Raw genomic sequence first — 20524 nt, 5'->3', positions numbered from 1 at the left:
TTTTCCCTAATACGGTCTCTGCATTGAAATTTGAATTGGAGACAAGACCCTCAAATCTCACAACACTCTTGGCTATAAATTTTGGGGTTGGAACAGAAGGAAGAGACGGGGAAGTGAAGCCAGATATGGATTGGGATTGGAGCATAAGACCTTCTGTTCCTCAAGCGGAGTCCTCCTTTGGCTTCCTCTGTAACTTTAACTACACACCATATCCAGGTGAGGCACTAGTCTCTTGCTTCTAAAACATTGACCTTTAAGTTCAATACTCGATTTTGCATTTCTTTTTTCACTACTAGTCCTACTTCTTTTCTGCCTGTCACAAAATAGGAATTCTTCTTACGTAACGTTTGAAAGCCACATTTGGCGTTCCAGCTCGATACAATGATATCCAATATGTTAAATATAAGAAGCACTGTTGTCTTGTCTTGAAGATCTCATTCTTCACTGAGCAATTAACTTAATATATACCTCTTGCGTATTCAGGAATGGAAGTGAGACATCCAGCAATGAGAGAGAGTGAGAGACAAGGGTTGGCTCCGGGAATGGACAGAGTCAACTACGGAAAGCAAGAACAGAAGAAGAAGAAGCGATTAACGAGCAAGCAGCTTGAGTCATTGGAGAAGAGTTTCGAGAAGGAGAGGAAATTGGACGCAGATAGGAAGATGAAGCTTTCGAAGGAGTTAGGGCTTCAGCCTCGCCAGGTTGCGGTTTGGTTCCAAAACAGGAGGGCTAGGTGGAAGGCAAAGCAGCTTGAGCACTTGTATGATGCTCTCAAACAGGATTTTGATGCCATCTACAAGGAAAGACAGAAGCTTCAAGAAGAGGCATGACATCTCGTTCATTAATTTTATTGTTTAGATAAATTAGTGTTCATTTTTAATCTCATGGGTTCTGTGCAGGTTATGATATTAAAAGCCATGCTGAAAAAGCAAGAATCTTCTAGGACGCAGGCATCTGCAGATTATCTAGAAATCTGCGGAAGAAAGTAAATTCACGGGGAAGCCTTTGCTTTCTTCAAGCACAAGTTTATCATTCCAAATCTGTGAGAGAGGTCAAACCTGTGTCAGCTATTAATTTTAGCACAGGATTAAGTGAGAGAAGATGGTTCTTAGGATCATAAGTGGGTTGTGGCGTTAAAATATTTGCCCGGACCTGTTGGCAATGGTACGATGTGTAAGATGACTTGCTATGACAATGAGAGAGTTAAGAGGGCCATATTGCAGAAGTCGTGTTCAGTGAAATATATTGATTCTTGTTTTTCTCTCCTGTAAATGAAGACCTAAAGTATAAGGATGGTTAAAATATTATATGTTTCGGCAACTGATTCAGATCACTTTAACAACGGATTTTCTCTAATGTATATTTCAACAGAAGTGTCGAGAAAAAGAGGCGATTTCCACTTACGTAAAACCCTTGTGATTAGAAGACTTCTTTTACCATCGTTTTCATCTATGACTCTATGAGCAAGGTATATGAGGATATTATATATCACAGTACTTTAAGTGGTCTTTTTTTTTTTAATTCAATTATTTGACCCAATTATTTCAACCTCTGACCTTACTCAAGCGAAATTCCTTCTACAATTGACTATTATCGAATAGGTTGTAGCAAGGATGATAATTGGAGAGTGTGATGGACAAAATATGAATATTGAATAGGACGGAGGAAAATTAAACAAGAAGCAGCAGTTTACATGGAATAGCTCTCTCCGTTTTATCAAAAAAAAAAGTTTGCATGGAATAGTCGGCATATTTAAGGATCAAGGGGTTAAAGGTACAGTTCGATTTACAATAAGAAGATATTTTAAGGGATTACTACAAAAAAGTTTGGATGAAAATCAGAGCTAACAAGACACACATACACAAAGAGAGACATTATAAGTGGCAGAAGGATGTTGACAAGACACGGATAGCATACAGATCGATATAGCTATGGAAAATCAAACAATCAGCAGATTCACACTTGCATGGTCGGAACCCTAAAAAGGGTTTAAAGTTTAAACCTTAAGTACGGTGTATGTGGGTATTCAGAAATTTCCAGCTGCAAGTGGGCCTGAGGCCCGAATGATAGTGGGCTTGGGCTTGTGGGTCATCCGACGGGTAGAATTGGGCTGTACGGGAAAAGGGGTGAAAAGTCCACCGTCCAAGTCACTCACAAGAGTCGTGAGGCTCATCGGTTGCGACATCGTTGAAGCGTTAATCATGCTGCATCGGCGTCTTTAATTCCCCCTTCTTCTTTTTTTGGCTACTGACAGGATTTGATCTAATAAAAGAGGCTAATTTTTCATGACAAATTAAGGTTTAAGTCTCTGTCAGCATACATGTGCCTAAAAAAAAAAAAATTTCCTTTTTTGCCGTCAGATTTTGTGCGTTAAATTCTCTCTAGCTACCAGTCTCCATGTAGAAATATTCTCACTGTGCATTGTTTGGCATAAAGGACTTGTGTCCACTGTGAGCACACCTGCCCTCTCTGATTCCTGTTTTGCTCATTAGGAACAATCTAACAGATTTGAATCTATCAACCTAACAGACACAGGTGACGTGGCGGAATAAATGTCATTCCCCCACCAAAAAAAAAAAATCCTCTAACGTGCAGGAGACGCTGTTTTGAGTGTTTGTATCGTGTCCGATTTGGATGTTATTTCAGACATTGTTTCGGACAGGACACATACACAACATAGCCTCATGTTTTAAATATATAATTTTCGATTTAGCGCATCCACCTATCAGATCCCTTCTATATCTCGAATCTAATTTATAATGTAACCAGATCGTAGCCTGCAATTTTAAACTAATATACCTGGTAAACTTGGTGTTATTATGAGTATACGAACTAAATTAAATTAAACTCGGAAGTGCATGCAGGCCCATGCGTTCTGGAGCCTTGCCTGCGTTCCGATCAAATCACATTGCGGATCTGGAATTGGGGAAGACTTCTGACCAATAGGAACACGACGAGCACCTGGTGGGGCCCATCGCTAAAATGAACACCGCTTTTGCATTTCCTCGGACAGAGAAACTCCGGTACATTGTCGGGGCAAAAAATCCAATATATTTCTTTACAAAGAGTGACAATAAAACTAAAGACAGAAAAGAAAAAAAAAGAGTAACAATAAAATAAATCAGGAAAAAAATAATTTCAGCGTTTATCTGAGAAAATAAGGGCAAGAAGAAAAGATATCCTTCATAATGATATTTCAATATATTTCCTGTATATAGAGCTAATAGAAGAAATTAATTGATTGATTAAAAATATTGAAAGAGAATAAGATGTTAGTAATTGTAATGCATGAAAATCAATCTCCCGATCCAAAAAATTCCTCCCAAATTTTCATATCCTGCATCCAATGAAACGCCTATTAAGTAATTACTCACGTGATATATGTGTGCATTTATATTACTCGCATATTTAGGCTCACCGAGTCCGCTTACCATATGTGACTATTGAGCAAAGCGTGAACTTCACGTTAAGATATTGATAAGTACGGATTGAGTCATAAAATAATCCGTGACATATTTATTTAAAGCTCCGATTAAATTATTTGCGACCAGGCCTTCAACATTAATTTAGTATTGCGCCAGGCAACAATCATTGAGGGTTGTTCAAGCTCCTGAATTTAGTTTAGTTGTCATGTTATTGGGCATTATTAATTAATGATCCATTATTATGAGGAGAAAGCATCCCTTTAATTCCCCCTCCTAACAAATTACTACTACCTCCGGTCCTTAATATAAGACCCTGTTTGACTTTTATTTTGGTCATAAATATAAGACTCCAATCCACTTTGTTTCTCATATTTATCCTTTTTTTTCAAAGTAGTTATTCTAATAATGATAGTTCTAATCAAGACACTTGATTAGCAAGGATATTTCAGGAAATACAACACCTATTTAGGACAAATAACTAACTAACTTACTTCCTTAATCTCCTCAAATTAGTCAACTGACTCTTATAATTAGGACCGGAGGTAATATTATAATTAGTATTATAATTATAATTAGTTTATTCATTATGAGGCTCGTCTCACTTGAATAATCGTGTTTAATTTTATTATTTTAACAGAGAGATCTAGATAATACAGTACTTTGATTGTTTTATTTGATCTGAGTCGATGCTCTGACCATGTGGTGGGTCATCAATCATTCAGTTACGTATTTCGAATGGGGGCTTTCAAACAAGTAATTAACGAAGGTGACAATTTTTTGTAATTAAATAAAATTCGTGGCGTGCTGTTAATTGAATGGTGTCGATTTTTAATGTGAGTTGGAATTAGTCGTTGGATGAGAATGAGAGGTCGATGTTGAATCAAAAGAATCTGATTCCAATAATGAAGTTTACTTTAATTTAATTCATGCACCAGTTAAGATGGTCCAGTACGCATTTCTGGGTGTAAATTAGCGGTCCAATGTCGAAATCAAGTTTTCTTTTATTTTAAATTTCTGTGGCCTGAACAATTTATCAACACAATATATATATATATATATATATATATATATATATAAGTGCCATTCGAAACGTGGCCATTTTCAATCTCACAAATCGCTTATCATGATCACAAACCGACTCCTATCCGCGTCAGATACTCCTCCCATCCTTATGCTGTGCATCTCAGAAAAAATATATATGTGGTGCTTATTATTAAAAAAAATTATAATAAACGGTGCTTATTATAAGTAAATGGTAATTACATTTTTGTTAATATTTTTTGGGAGAGTTATTATGAGATTCCAAGGATAATAATTAATGCGTAGATCAGTTGTAACACTTTTTCAGAAATAATACTGCTATTTAATAACAAAAAGTTAATGCACGAAAATAAAAGTGCCTGAACAAATGAGAATAGCATGAGAAATAAAAATGCAATATAAGAAATTTGATGAAATGAGGGCGATGTTTAAAATTATGTGTACGCCCTTCCTAATCTTAAAAATTAAGTCAAAATTAAGCCAATTTTTTTCTAAATTATCCCCATAGATACTCTTTTAACTATAATCAAGTAAGTGAGAGAGGGAGGATATTAAGAAAGATGATTATAGTGTTTGAGGAAAAACATATCATATTTCTTATAATTAACTAACTTATCTAACTTTTTTAATCTAATCAAATTAGTTAAATATATCTTATATTAAATATGAGTAATATTTAGGATTAGGAAGAGCGCACACATAATTAAATATAAAAACATCAAATCGCTTAACCCATTATTATCAGCAGGGCGTGATCCATGTGTAAAGGGTGGGTCGCTGCCGCCCAAAAATCCAGACCCCTGTGTGAACACCTGATGCCAAATTCAACGACAAATATCTTGTAAAACCCCCCCGGGGGCTGAAAAAACAAAAACAAAAACAGGAATTTTATTTCCTCAATAATAACATTACTGTTGAGGAAACAAAATTATTTGATGTTCACAGTACTACATTTAATACTTAACATAATAGCAAAACAACTAATTTAAAAATTTCAAGGAAAAAAAATAATTTAAAAAACTATTTAAGTTGATTATTTATCATAAATATGTATTAGTCTTCATAAAATATCATTTTTTAGTGATATGCGTTGGATAATTAAAATTATCTCCCAGTATAACTCCTTTGCAATCAGTAAGAATGTTTTGAGAAAAAAAAAGGTAGATTGATGACTTACATGTAGGATCAAATATAACTTCAGGCCACTATGTCGACACTTTTTTCTTTTTCTTTTTTTTTTCTTTTTGTTTGTTGCCATTCGCTACGTGGACGCTTAAGCGTAGTTGGGCGATATAGGGTGAAGAAATTAAATTAGTTTGCAGCCGTACATATCAGGTTCGATATTTGGAAAATGAGCTGCCAAGAGAGTGCTCAGTAACTGACTCGCTTTTTTATCTCGTGAAAGGATCGGCAGGGAGAGACGGAAAGGACATTTTAAGCAGTTGATCAATTATGAATATTAGTTTAGTCGCTGACAGGGTATGATATCATGCCACAGTTCATATGATCAGTCTGATTGGTGGGATAAAACGTGAAATGTTTATTGTGGTAAAAATATGACTACATATAGAATTTATATCTTAAAATTATACTCTGCCAATTCTTCTATTGTCTGTCTTTGACTTCTTGTCTATTTATAAAACTTATTTCAGAAGCCCTCCACAATCTTTAATACAAGCTGTTATAAAATGCCTGAATCACTTATCAAATTATTTTCAAGGATGTCCTTTATAATTATAACCGACCGGGAAAAAGAAAAGAAAACATTAACTACTAACCAATTTTAATTATTTTTATCGATACGTGCGACTAGTTAAAAAAAAACCAACAAATAGGTGCAAAGAAAATATGAACTAGTTCTAATACTTATCATCAAAAGTTTTTTTACTAATATTATGTAAATAGTAAACAAATTAGCAAAATCCTATGCAACAAAAAATTATTTACTAAGATATTACATTTAAAATTGTTCATGTTAAGAATAAGTTTGAGATTGTGAGGAATTCGTTCATGTCAAGATGAAGTTTAGCTTGAGAAAAGTAATAGGATGATGTGGCAAGATGCAAAGCTAAACTTCATCTTGATATGAACAAGTTTCTCACAATTTCAAACTTGTTCTTAATATAAACAATTTTAAGTGTAGTATTTTGATAAAACTGTGTAGGGTTTTGGTAATTATTTTTTTACTGTTTACAATATCTTAGTTAAAATGCTTATAATTAAATTTGAACAGTTTAAATTTAATATGAATAACTTAAGATTTAATTTTTTATATTTTTATTTTTTTAAATTTTTTCTTTTGATTGATACATGATTCAAAATAAATATAATAAATCATTTTTTTTTAAAAAAATAATTTTTATTTAAAAATTATCAATAAAAAATTTTAAATTTAAACTATCAAAACTGCCTTTAAATAACATAAATTTCATTAATGAGTCTCCTCTGCTATTGAAACTGATTCCAAGAAAACATAGGCAATCTTGTGAAAGTAAAATGGGAACAAAATTTCTTTGCTAGTGGCAGCCGAGTATTATTTCGTCACTGTGACTTGACAACACATAAGTACGAGATCGCAATTGGCCATGCCGTACTCATTTACTTCTTGTCCTTACTTGGTCCTTTCTCGGAAGCCGCCAGCTGGGACAGCGATGCAACAAGCTCGGGAGGAATCCAAGTAAACAAAAAACAAAAAAAGAAAAAAAGAAAAGAAACTCGGGAGAAATCATCTCTTGTCTGCCCCCCTCTAAGCGAAAATTGAAAAAAAAAAAGTTACTAAATATAAAAAAAAAATGTTAAAATTTTTTTATTATCATTTATAAATTTAGTGTTATTAATATTAAATAAAAATATTGTTATTAAATCTGATTTAAAATTTAGTAATTTTTAGTTTTTTTTAGTCATTTTCATCTCTGTAAATCCGCTCTCCTTTTCCAACTCTCTAAGTCTAACCCTGTTGTTACTGTTTTAAATTTGGGAATTTATAAGTTTTAATTAAACTTTTTTAGTTGGTCTCAATATTTAATTCAATTTTTAATTTTACTCTTAATTATTTATTTTTTCCTATTTGTCATACTTTCTCCCATCACTTTCTCTATACATTTTTCTTATCCTTTTTCTTATTTATTACAAGAACATATTTAAAAATAAAAGTATATTTTAAATATTTTAATAATTTTAATTATTTTAAATTATTTTTCATTATCCACAAATCATAAAAATATTTCTATAATTTTATTTTAAAAATACATAAATAAATTTAAATTGAAAGGGAGTGGAGGAGACGTAGAGAAGAAGGGCACCGGGCGGAAGACGATTCCAACCTTGGAATGCTTTTTCAGGAGTCAAGAGAATTTAATTTAATTAATGCTCCGATGTATTAACCCCGATATCCTTGACCTCACCACGTGCCTCGCCTCTCTGCCGTTGGCCTATATGAAGATGCAAGATCTGATCAACATTTGTTTAATCGCCCTTCCTATTTCCTTAATCAATCCGAAGGTAAGGTCAAGGAAACAACAACAACGACAATAGCAATAATCAATCCAGAGATCTAAAGACGAAGCCTGTTTTACCCATACAAATTCTCTTTCCCAAATGCTTTGCTTTAGGCCGAAAAGGGACTTTAAATAAGAAACGCCTTTTATACTGTCACTGCACAAGCACTAATAAATTATCAAACACTTTGCATGATCTGCATACTTTTGAAGGCATAAGCATCAGATGTTTGAGATACGCAAGGCCGTAGACATTAACTTTTCACTTTTTTTTATTTTTTCTAATTTTTAAGCTGGAAACAGAATACAATAATGAGGAAGGTGTTAGCCAGTAGCCAACACTCAACCACCAAACTAATCTCCACTCAGAAGCTGGTCAATTAGGCAATGACCAACAATCTTACCTAATACTCAATCTGCAGAATAATAAAATTTTCACACAAGGGAAGACGCAGAGTGCGGCCTTATTGCTGGGGAACAATCAAGAAGCTTCCGTACATGATGGTCAATTAGGAATTGACCAACAGTTCTGAGCCAACACACATAATCTACAAACGAATTTTCACACGAGACAAGGGCCAATGTGGTCCTTGTCACTTGCATATGACCAAGGATCTTCCATGATGGTCAGCTCGACGTTGACCAACATTCCCCAGTGCTCTTCTTATCTTTCCATGAATTACAAGGTCTTCACTATACCCTCTTCATTCTTTACATGTCATTGACTGCTACAGAACCCCAGAAATCCCATAAATTCATGGTTGCGTATCATTCGAATGCTACTTTCAGCGCCAACCACGCCTGGGGAGAGAGGAAAAAAGGAGGGTCCATGTCAGTATAAGTTGAGACGTTTCAGAAATATGTGAGCAAGATGTTAGTTGGTTTGCAGTACCCATGGTTATAGCGCTGGCAACAATGACGCCAGAGAGAATGAATATGATAAGGGATGCCCTCCTAAGTATTGCTATCAATTTTCTCACCACGAATTGCCCCCAGAAGCCAGCCAAAATAGACACTGATATCAGGTATAACGCTGCAAAACATGTACAGAACAGAGGCCCAACTCCTCCATAAAAATTCAAATATTGGACTTTAATTTGGAACAAAAATTAACATACATCAGGACGTGTCCATGTGCATTTAGTAACAGCTGTGAGATTAGGGATGAAACTTTAATCCATTGTCCTTCTTAAGACCAAGTAGAGTTGAGAATTGAATGCAAATTACCGTAGGGAATGGGGAACCTCTTGAGAAGGTAAAATTCCACCACCGACAAAGATGAAGAGAACATCATGACAAACGTTGCTGTTGCACTCGCAACCTGTGATACAGATACCATATAAGCCTCAGTTAATCATTTAAAGGCTTGAGAAGAGCTTGAAGGACATGTGATCGCCCTCTGTGTACCTGGGGGATGACGCCAATCTCAAGAAGAAGAGGGCCCAAAATGAAGCCACCTCCAGAACCAAGAAGGCCTCCCACGGTACCCCCTAAGATGCCACACAGTGCGCAGAACGCGAGGTTAAGAGCAGTCCATTCTATTGAAGCCTGACTCATGGATTCCGGGTTGCCTGTAGTTATCCTCTGTCTGTAATCCTTGTACAGCTTCACTGCTTCATACCCAAACACCACAAGTGCGATGGGAAACTGGAGTATCAAGAGAAAAAAAAAGTTATTGGTGATTTTGTCCCGACCAATACCCCACAACCTAACAAGTCAAATAGCACATGAGATGTGAATGTGTCCTGCCATCTAACCTGTAGGCAGAAAAGCACCCAGTACCATGCACTGCACGCCTTCACTTCATTCTGCACAATGGACCAATATCAAATACACACACACACATAAAAAGTTTTAGCCCAAATATGAAATTGAATAGTGTACGTGGAAATAACAGAGAGGCTTGCCTTGACGACTTGAAGCAACAGGAAAGAAACCCACACAATCATTAGCACCAAAATCCTTTTCCACCTAAGGTTGAAGCAGAGAATTTGCTGAAGGATTTAAGCGAAAAATGAGTCAAATGAGTGATAAGTTTGTGCCGCCTATAAATTAAGAAACAACAAAATTCAGAAGAGCGCACAGAACAATTACAGACCATGGGTGATTTCTCTTCTTTGGGTATTAACGGTTCATATTCCGTGTCGACTAGAACTGCATGGATTTCAAGAGATTCCGTCACAGATCAGAGAAAGCTATTAAAGGCGCATGGCAATCAGCAGCATACATCAGCCGGACACTGTGCAAAACAGTAATTATATGTGCAATAATTATAGCGCTTTTTCTCATTTTGCTTTTACTTCAATGATTGGTTGGGTGAGACAATATTTTGTGGGGCTTTACAAAATAGATGCATTAAGCAAATCCGAAAATGAATCAGTGTCCAGCTGTCAGTTGAAGTACGGTTGTCTTACGTTCTCCACGAGAATTCACCATGGTCGCCTGTTGCTTGGCAATTTCTTTCTGCAGTGAGGGCAAAAGACCAAAAAAAAAAAAAAAGAGGAAACGAGGATGAGTTGCCGTCACTAAAGCCTCTGTCACATGTACATATAAATGCATGTACGTGTCTATGTACATGTGTGCATACAGACAAATGAAGAACTAAACTTGTTTAACAAAAATAGAAAATTGAAAAAAAAAAAAAAACACTGACCTTCAGAATAGTTTCTTCCTTCCACATCTCGATTCCCTTAAAGAAAGATCTGGATGAAGTTCCTGCGACCAAACAAAAATCGGGGGAAGAAAAAAAAAAAACGAAAAAGAATATTGGGTCAGCAGAGATTTTGAGGCAAAAAAGCCGTCCAATTCAATTCAAAGCATCTAAGGAGTTTGAGTAAGAACAAAATCGGCCAGACACCTATGAAGAGGATAATGATGAGAACAGTGATGAGCCAATAGGGGAAGACAACGCTGAGGGCGACGCCCACAGTGATTCCAAGCATAAGCATGGGCTGGAATATAAGGGCCAGATCATAGTCCAATATGGGAACTTCTTTCGTCGGATGTGGCACTCTCAGATTATACCAAACTGACGATGCCGATGCCCCCATTATCATACCTGCAGCAAACCCAGCGGCAAAATTAATTACAGCCCAAAGCACCAACTTGAAAAGTAGTGAGATGGTTAAAATCAGTCTAAAGGAAGTACGAAGTCTTCAATTTTTTCTTTAAAAAAAGGAAACAGAAACGTCGTCTCCGAGAAAATGGTGAGAAAAAAAAATTGGGGAATCGTGGGTTCGCCGTTTGTAGATTAAGTAGCATGTCAGCTTCAGCATTAGCAAAAGAGAAACATAAAACAGAATTACAGAGACACACGACAAGGAAGACTGAAAATTACATTTGGAGAGAGCAGCCGCCGATTTGGTGTCGAATCCAAGAAGCAGAGTGAGCATGGGAACGAAAATGCCTCCCCCGCCCACCCCGCCCACGGTTCCACATGCCGAGCCTAGGAATCCAATCAACGTCGCCAACGCAAGCCTCCAACTCGCCTTCAATTCCTGCACTCACAGGTTCGAATTAATCAACGCTATCCTGTATGCGTGTGTATGTATATATATAGTCTAGGAGTCTACATATAATAACCAGAATAATTATCTAGCTGCGAGGAGAGAAAGAGGGACATACGGGCCAAACTCGCTCGGTTTCGGATCCGTAGCGCGCATGGGATTGAAAGGAAAGGGGATTAGAGGAAGAAAGAGAAAAGGGTGATGGTTGATGGATGATGAGAAACGCAGATAGGATAGCAGCAGAGAAGGCGGAAAGAAGGTAGAAGACGAATCTTGTTGTGGCTATAGGCATGGCGACCAAGGAATGTGGCGAAGAATGAATGATTTACGGAGAATATAGAGGAGCTATCCCTTCGGCCCAAGTGATATTTAACGGCGACGAAGCTGCTTCTCTCACATGCATATCTCTCACAGGCTTACTGGTATAGTTTTATTTTTCACGGCCCTGGCCCCTCGTTGCCGCCTCGCCCAATTCTAAATCACCTGCACGCAACGTGTCCTTTTGTTGTTGGACAAATCAAACCCAATCACTCCACGGGCCATATTTGTTAATAAAGCAGAATTGTTAGTTTCCGAGTTTGTTTCTTTTGCGGCCGAAATGAGTATTTTTTTAATATGGACCTCCAATTTCACGAAGGGTTTGGTAGTGACTTTCCTTACAGTTTACACTTTTCTTTGGTCAGTCCATCTTTATCTTTTAATTCAGCAAGTTTTGTTTTCGATTTTCAGTCAGCTTTGGAGCCTGGAGTATCTTCCCAAGTCCTTTCTAAACTCGTTTCCCTCCTTTTTCCCCCAAACAAAATTGGTTTCCCCCGGCAACAAATTAATACAGAAAGAGTGCAGACGATTTCGGAAGGTCTTCGCGTCTTGGGGTCAAGTAAGTATAGTGGCTCCAGTGGAGTTTTATAACCCAAACGGTATTAAGAATATTTCTGAAATTTTTTTAAAAATATGAGTTTATGAGGTTAAACTTTGCATGAAAACATATAATGAATACATGAATTATAAGAGAGGGGAGAGAGAGAGAGAGAGAGAGCAGTGGCCCGCTTTGAAGCATATCCATTGCCTTTTCTCTTCTTGACGAATTCATGCCACGGTGTTGTGTCCTTTTCTCCACGAAAATTTGTTTCGTCCCTCATTTATGTGCGCCATTTTCCCGTCTTTTGGGCAGATTTTCGTTTTTGTTTTGTTTTTTTTTTTTTTGCCGGGATTCAACGCGGATTTCGTTTTAGCTTTTTTTTTTCTTCTGTTTTCTAGCATTATATTGTTTCCACTTCTAATTCAGGATGCAGGTGAAAGAAAACAAGAAAAAACTAACTCACCATTATACACACAGCCCTTGAAGTGGGAAGACTTGGAAACAAGTCAAGTGGTCATTTTACATAATCAATAGAATACCTTTAACTTTTTTTTCTTTTTCTTTTTTTTTTAAAAAAAGAGAGGCTAGAAGTAGGATCTGGTAATATTAGAAACTGATTCATTATTACAGAATAATTGAAAATCAAATTTTCAGCGCTCAGCTTAAATAATGAGAACGCCTATGACTCACATTAACCTTGAGTTGTCCTTCTAATTTCTCTTTCAACTCTAAAATTATGCTTAAAGGACACCGTTCGCATTCTCAAATCACTTCCTATAAAAGAAAGATGTGAGACAACAGTTACCATTTCTATAGCAGCAGTGTCATTTGATAAAAAGGCAATGGCCCACTGGCGCCTCTATGCATGGAGAACAAAATACACAGGCACATTAATATGGATCACGTGGCCCTTTGAACCAAAATTAACACTAATGATGTTTAAGGTGAGGACAAGCTTTGCAGAAATGTTATTTTGGATCGATTGAACGATATTAACGTCGCAAAAGTACGACTATTAGAAGCAAATCACGAAACAAGATCGCTGACTTCATACCACAACCGAGTTCGCTTTAAATAGAACAGTCTTTTCTGTCAAAGTGTCGTCCGAATGCCAAAAAAGGCCAAAAGGGACACTCCATTATAACGTTGGGATTTGAGTTTGAGCCGGAAAGGCATCAGTGACCCTGCATTTGGGCTACCTTTTTAAATTCCGGTGGGTGGATATTCACTGTCTATTGTCAAAAACATGGCTATAATTAATTATATTATACATGTGGGACAAGCGATGATTAATTGATTATAATATTATAGAACATATCAGCTCCTCCGTGTTTGGCGGCTACAAGATTTAGGCCAGAAAAAAGTGCATGTGTGCTGCATCCTCACCAACCCCCCCCCCCCCAAAAAGGGAAACTTCTGCTCCGTTTAACCCCAACTTGTGTGAATCGCCGATTAATTGCACTGTCATTTTTCATCCGTCTACTGTCTCAATTGTGCCTTAGAGTTTTCTTGCACAATAAGTTATTGCCGCTGGCACTAAAACCACGTTTTCAACACCAGCTATGATTCAGGACGTGATTTGGACAAATTAAAATTAATTGAGTGGACTTTATGTCCCCATCCAAGTTAATTATTAAAAGTTAAAACATAGTCAAAATGTATGAATTGATAAATTAAGTGAAACAAAAACCAAACATGATTGATCCAGCACTACGATGAAACGCGGCCTTGCTGGTTCCTTGTATCCGGCCTGATCAGAGTTTGGCGCATTCGATGATGGTCTTTCACGTCCCGAATGATTGAATCAAATGAACAGATTTCAACAGCCGTAATCATAAAAATAAAAAGAAACGGGGCCATGGGGGTAATATAAATAAATACCACCTAGGCTTTGGATCTCGGGTCTTTGCCTGGTAGGGTAGGCTGAGAATCTTACGCACAGGCGGCACCACGAGACCATGAATTTACAATTTTGAAAGTGAGTTGGCAGATTCGCAGGTCTATGGGATCAAATATTAAATAGAGAGAATTATAATAAAATCGTAAAAAAATAATTATTAATAACAACTCATAAGATTTGTTTTGTAATTATTTTTTTTATTAGAATCTTATTGTAATTCTCTACATGAAATATATATTAATCCGTTCAGATTATATACTTGGTCAATCAGACCCATGAGGAAAATAAAGACCGAGGTATGGGATTAACGTCTTTTCTCTTGGAATGATAGAAATCATATAAAGGAAATATTGCAATCGCCGTTTTTCTGTGAATATTTCAAAAATTTCACAAAAAAATGTCATCATAAATAGCATCATCACCCGGTGTTCTAATTTTTCTGGTTTTGAAAAAAAATAAAAAGAATTAGCCGTAACTTAACTACATAGCTTCTACATTATTTCTCGTGCTTTTACCCCAGTAACAGTGCATTGTCGTTATTTCTAACCACTGAGTGTTAACTCCTGAATCCTGATGCCTAGTGTACACGTGAAGCAAAAAGGTATCGTCAATTTATTTATAAGCGTGTTATATTTAAAGAGTTGCAGAGTCTTTTTTATAGCATGAAATTCATAAATAATTATGATCTTTACATTTCTATTTTGTCACACTTTGACATGCTATTTTAGGTTATTAAGGAATTGGTGTTTTTCCCATGTAAAAGAGAAGCAAATCTCATTCTCCTGGTGGGTGAATGGACCTCGTGATTATTACCAAGGAAATACAATAATATTCAGTTTTGCTTGATTATTTAATATCTCCCCGATGTAATTATAATTTGTATAAATAATTAAATGTCATGTTTTTAAAATTAGTTATTTATTTTGTGCTGAGATAGTGCCTAGAATTTTAAAAACTCAGATATCTTGATAAGAGATATTTCTATTATTTCAGCATAAAATAAAATACTAATTTTATGTGATGAGATATTTATGTCTAAATTCCCCCTGCTTTTTAGAATTAAAATTGATAAATTTTTAAATTTCATGCTGGCAAGTAAATATTTTCGTAACTTCAATTCCATACCCAAATATGACCGTGCCAAATGGCCAACAGGGTAAGGACGAAGGAACAAGGCTTCCTGCGATCATATACAGCAAGAAACAAGTTCCAGGAACTGACATCTCATCTTAAATTAGTGGTAAATATTTACACTAATAATTGCCTTCTAAAAGTATTTTCTGCTTCAAAAAATAAATAAAAATAATAATGAAATTTAACTCCTAGATCCGCCATCAATCAATCCAATTTGATATTACTGTATTTGTCACGTTCTCATTAATTTGACAATGGACTTGTTTGGTTTCTCTGGTGTTCAATACATTCAGAACAGAGAGCCAGAGAGCCGTATGGCAGTGAACTACGATAGCGGAAGTGGACCATTAGGATGCCAATTCCTATTTGTAATTGTCTGCTAAGCTGTCATCACGCCTGTCCTTTCTTCCCCCCCCCCCCTATTTTGTCTCATTTCAAGTGAAAAATGCTTTCTTCCCCTCTTCCATATTTCATACGAATGGGAAAGGGAAAATTGCAGCACTCAAAATATCAGGAAAAATAAAATATTCATGAGATCGATGATCATGAAGTGTGCCATTTCTCCCTAACCACTCATTGACCGGTTTACGCATGATCCAGTTTAGCCACCTTTTTTAAATAGAAGACAAAAAAAAAAAAGCATTGGTCACTCCATGATACAATTCATGTTATACTGAATACATATATAATTTTTAATTAAATTATATATTCATTGTACTTTTTAAATAAAATTTATATGACGAATATCAAAAAACAACATGCGTAAACGGGTGAAGTCCCATTCCAAATACGAAATATCCAGCTGCTATACGGAGTGACGAGAATGACAAGCTTGAAAGTGGGAATATTATGAGAGGTCCAGTCATTTTCCTTCTGGACTCAACAAGGCCCATGAAGATGGGCTCTTCATGGGCCCATGTTATTTTTATCCTACATCATCGTCACCAATCATTTAGTTAATTAATTATGATCGATGGCTCAGAAAACTAAAGACTAGTCTAGCACTGAGAAAACGGATTGAGCTGGCCTTTTAGGGTCCCGGGCTTAAAGCCAGACTTCTAAAAAACACCCCTAAAGTCTGGCCCTTAAACTCGCAGGTTAAGACCAACCCCGCGGGTTTTAAGCTTGTTTAGTAAAAAATCATTATTTTTTAGATATTTTAAAAAAAGGACATAAAATAATAAAATTCATAATTAAAAATATAAACTTATCAAAATTAGGGTATAAACACAAACGTTGTCAGCACATAAACTTGTCAAAATCAAGTTACAATTACAAATATAACTTCCAGTCTTTAATATAAGACATGTTTAACTAATTTGATTAGATTAAGAAGGTTAGATAAGTTAGTTAATTATAAGAAAAGTGACACATTTTTCTTAAAACACCATAATCATTTTTCTTAATACTCCATTTCCCTCTTCTAATTGATTATGGTTGAGAGAGTATCTATAAGAGTAATTTAGAAAAAATTAATAAATATGAGAAATAGGTCTTACATTTAGAACAAAAAACAATTCAAGAATTAGGTCATATATTAAGGATAGGAGGAGTAATAGATACTCAATTCCTTGAGCTTTTCTTCTTTCATATTTAGAGCAAGGCATAATGCTGTCAACAAGTAGAAAAAGAAAAGCTGGTAAAAAAAAAAAACAAGTAGAAAAAGAAAAACACATCATAAAATGTCTTTCTTTCTAATGAATTTTTTTTTTACAGAAAAATGAAATTCAAACGCTAATATAGACACCCCTGATGTTAGATTTAGAAATTTCATATTCACAAGGGCATGAATTTATTTGATAAATGGACAGGGCTCATGCAATTTTATTTTTGGCCTAACTAAAATTCATTATTATTACTAATCACAGTCACAAATCAAATTATTAACATTTAAAATTTGATTGGTGCTGTACAATTATTAATTTCCAATGCTCGTACTCATACATAATACCCCATCCCAAAATTTTAAAGTTCAAAAATCAATTAACTCTGACTAAGAGTTCAAATGAAATCATGTGTCTTCATTACGCACACTCTCCTATTCTTACATTTGTTTTAATTCTCACAAGTTTCCTAGAAAAAGAATAAATTAAAAGAAAGTTGTGGTAGAATAATTATTAATCTAATTTTAGCAAAAATAAATTATACCTTTGTTTATAATTATCTAATCCCTAACCCAAAACCACAATCCCCATTTTATCTCAAGATTATCATGAATGAGTGTGAGTGATTTGCTTCTTTTGTTCCTAAAATTTTCTTTCTGGGTTTAAAAAAAGAATAAACACAGTAATAATATTAATATTCAAATTAATTTAGAATAAAAAAACAAAATAAAATGGCAGGTTTAAACGGGCGAACCCGTTTAATTTTCGTTTTAATTTTAGGCCGATGGGCTCGGTTCGTTCTGTTGGCTTCGGCTTTTAGACTGGTCGTTCCCAGAGATCCACTATAGATTCAGACGCCGTAGCAAATAGCCGGAAACAACCATCAACACCTGTTTTTTTCTTTATTTCAAGAAAAGAAAAGCTTTACGTAGAATGTAACTAACGCAATATGGGATCCCAAAAAGGGAGCAACACCGAGGACACATTAGTTGTTGCTATTTATAAATATGTGTGCGTATGTGTCCGCTAACAGTGGCAAGCCTGGATCACATTTTCTCGCGGCGGTCGGAGCGGGTGACGCCTTCATCATCCAAGCGTCCCACATCGTTGAAGGTTTGTCCCGCCATCTGATCCGATGCTTTCAGCGTAGCCGCCACCTGTCCTGGCCGGCTTTCTCTCACATCTATCACCACCTTCTGTCCCCTCGCTTCCCTCTCCCTGTCATTTCCAACCATTATCTTTCTATCTTTCAAGCATAATATCATTCTACAGTCGAATCAACATATCAAAGTCATAATGAATCTTACCCATCCCCCTCGAGCTTGGATTCACTGGCTTTTCGGCTTGCTTTGTCCCTGTACTCTTTTCCTTGCACCTTTAGCTTTTCCATTTTCCGCCTTGCCTCCTCGTCTGTTTCACTCAGTTTTTCCTGCATGTCGACGTTTGCGTCATTTCATGTTCCTTTTTTCCTAAACAACCATTATTATCTGCACAAGAGTCAAATAATATAAAATGAATGCATTAACATAAACATTATCTGAGACCTTGGTATTCTCTTTTGTCTCTGCAGCTTTCTGTTTGGCTACTTCAGTGGCTTCTGCAGTCTTATTCTTAGCCGCTTCCGTCGCCTCTGCGGTCTTCTTCTTGGTGGCCTCCTTGGTCTCCGCCGCCTTGTTGATGGCCGCTTGTGTCTTCTGCTTGGTCGCATCGGCCGTCTCATTAGCCGTATTCTTAGCCGACTCGGCCGCCTCTGAAGCCTTCTGCTTGGTTGCCTCCGTCGTCTCGGCAGCCTTATTCTTGGCCGACTCCGCTGTCTCCGAAGCCACCTGCTTAGCTTCATCTTTCTTTCCGGCCAAGTAACCCATAGCCCTTCTAGCAGCGTCCGCGGCGGAGTCCTTCAACTCCCCAAGCTTCCCCACGGTAGTGTCCTTCCCTTCTTTAGCTTTCTCAGCTGTATAGTCTGTGTACTCCCCCGCCTTCTCCATAGTAGCGTCCTTTCCTTGTTTGGCTTTCTCTGCTGCATAGTCCTTGTACTCCCCTGCCTTTTGCACTGTGGCGTCCTTAGTTTCCTTGGCTTTCTGAGTCGCATAGTCTGTATACTCCCCAGCTTTCTGCATTGTCGCGTCCTTAGCTCCCTTTGCTTTATCTGCAGTGTACCCTGCTCTTTCTTTAGCTGCGTCCTTGGTTTCTTGGGCCTTCTGAGCCGCATAGTCTGCGTATTCTCCAGCCTTTTCCTTGGTTGCATCCTTAGTTTCCCTGGCTTTCTGAGTTGCGTAGTCCGTGGTCTCTTTCGCCTTCTCTGTAGTGTAGTCCTTGTACTCCTTAGCCTTCTCAGTGGCCGAATCATAAACCCCACGAGACTTGTCGGCCGATATATCTCTCACTTCTCCTCCTTTATCGCCAACCTCGTGACTCTTTCCGACAACAACTTCCTTTGCGTGTTCGTATGTATCGTGCACTGCTCTTAACATAGACCCGATGACACCAGGCTTCTGCTGCTGCTGGTATCGATCACCTAGTTCTTCGTGCCTTGCTCTATTGGCATCTTCAAGGTCCTTCGCAGCTAACTTGGAGGCTGCCTCCGCACGTTCCTCCTTGAATCGCCTTTCTGAACTCGTATTAATCCCTGCTTCCTCGCGTTCTCTCTCTCTGTCCCCAGCGCCTTTGGCCGCAAGCTTCGCTGTTGCCTCGGCTCGTTCTTCCTCGAATTGTCTTGACGCCATTGCTCTCCTAGCTTCACTTCCTCGAGCGCTGCAATTACAAAAGCACACAGCAAGAAAACAGATATTACTAACTCGCTGGACGATGTCGATTTCTTATGGTGCTGGCATATGCATGAGAAGGAGCAATTTGGGTGTAATATATAATACGCCATGTATTTAGTGGGTTGTGACACGCGTAATGAGCTGAAACTAGAAGTGCCACGTGTTGGAAGACGGGGAAGGGACACTTGGCAGCCATGCTTGACAATGATGTGACACGGTGATAAGAGATGCTTCTGGGTATTGACATCTAAGGCTCGCTCAGGACGACCAAGTTTAAGATACTGTCTAATTTGGAAGGACGGTGCGCTTTTGATAAGGAGAAAGCGTATGGCCCACGCTTGCAGTGACGTGGCTTCGCTTGGCTATGGAGCAAGTCAAAGCCGCTCCGATCCGGATCATTTTGGACAATTTTTGGTTGAAGGATCCTCTCTGGGAATATCTTTTCCTGTGGATAATTTTCATTTTTTGCACGAGTGCTGGGAGTTTTTAAATGCCAGCTACTCTAGAGAATCATTGAATTCAGGAAGCGATTATACCTCCAAGTACTAATAAACGATGCTATCGTCTTATATATGCCGTACATATATCGAACACTGATAAGTAATGACAAGTGGAACCAAATGGAAGAGAGTGTAGGAAAATGATGTTTAGTATAGGTTAAGAAATTAAACATTTTTATATAGTATTTGAAGCGATGAGAATATATACAAAAGGAATGCAAAATCTAAATATGAAAATATTAAAATACCATTGTTGACACATAAGGCAAGGATTATAAAAAATAATTAAGCAA

General features: G+C 37.0%; 3 protein-coding genes across 3 annotated transcripts; 1 reads left to right on the top strand and 2 right to left on the bottom strand.

Moving 5' to 3' along the window:
- Window positions 1-2: 2 nt before the first annotated feature.
- On the top strand, window positions 3-1044 carry LOC114745338 (putative homeobox-leucine zipper protein ATHB-51). Its single transcript, XM_028933497.1, has 3 exons — window positions 3-216; window positions 484-824; window positions 900-1044. The coding sequence occupies exons 1-3, from the start codon at window positions 126-128 to the stop codon at window positions 987-989; spliced, it is 522 nt and encodes a 173-aa protein (XP_028789330.1). The 5' UTR covers window positions 3-125; the 3' UTR covers window positions 990-1044.
- A 7167-nt stretch (window positions 1045-8211) lies between these two features.
- LOC114745344 (sulfite exporter TauE/SafE family protein 4) lies at window positions 8212-11885 on the bottom strand. The gene is made up of 12 exons (XM_028933500.1): window positions 11588-11885; window positions 11301-11460; window positions 10821-11021; window positions 10617-10678; window positions 10378-10426; window positions 10062-10117; window positions 9871-9957; window positions 9721-9771; window positions 9371-9610; window positions 9191-9284; window positions 8856-8996; window positions 8212-8764 (listed from the first exon to the last, which is right to left on the bottom strand). The coding sequence occupies exons 1-12, from the start codon at window positions 11759-11761 to the stop codon at window positions 8682-8684; spliced, it is 1398 nt and encodes a 465-aa protein (XP_028789333.1). The 5' UTR covers window positions 11762-11885; the 3' UTR covers window positions 8212-8681.
- A 6102-nt stretch (window positions 11886-17987) lies between these two features.
- LOC114745337 (late embryogenesis abundant protein ECP63-like) lies at window positions 17988-19736 on the bottom strand. The gene is made up of 3 exons (XM_028933495.1): window positions 18511-19736; window positions 18328-18395; window positions 17988-18184 (listed from the first exon to the last, which is right to left on the bottom strand). The coding sequence occupies exons 1-3, from the start codon at window positions 19687-19689 to the stop codon at window positions 18013-18015; spliced, it is 1419 nt and encodes a 472-aa protein (XP_028789328.1). The 5' UTR covers window positions 19690-19736; the 3' UTR covers window positions 17988-18012.
- Between the last annotated feature and the right edge of the window lie 788 nt (window positions 19737-20524).

This window comes from Neltuma alba, unplaced genomic scaffold (assembly GCF_004799145.2).
Source record: "Neltuma alba isolate B1F8T4 unplaced genomic scaffold, ASM479914v2 tig00004620_pilon, whole genome shotgun sequence".
Taxonomy (NCBI): Eukaryota; Viridiplantae; Streptophyta; class Magnoliopsida; order Fabales; family Fabaceae; genus Neltuma; species Neltuma alba.
Note: the sequence above shows the minus strand (reverse complement) of the source record. Positions and strands in the feature narration are given on the sequence as shown.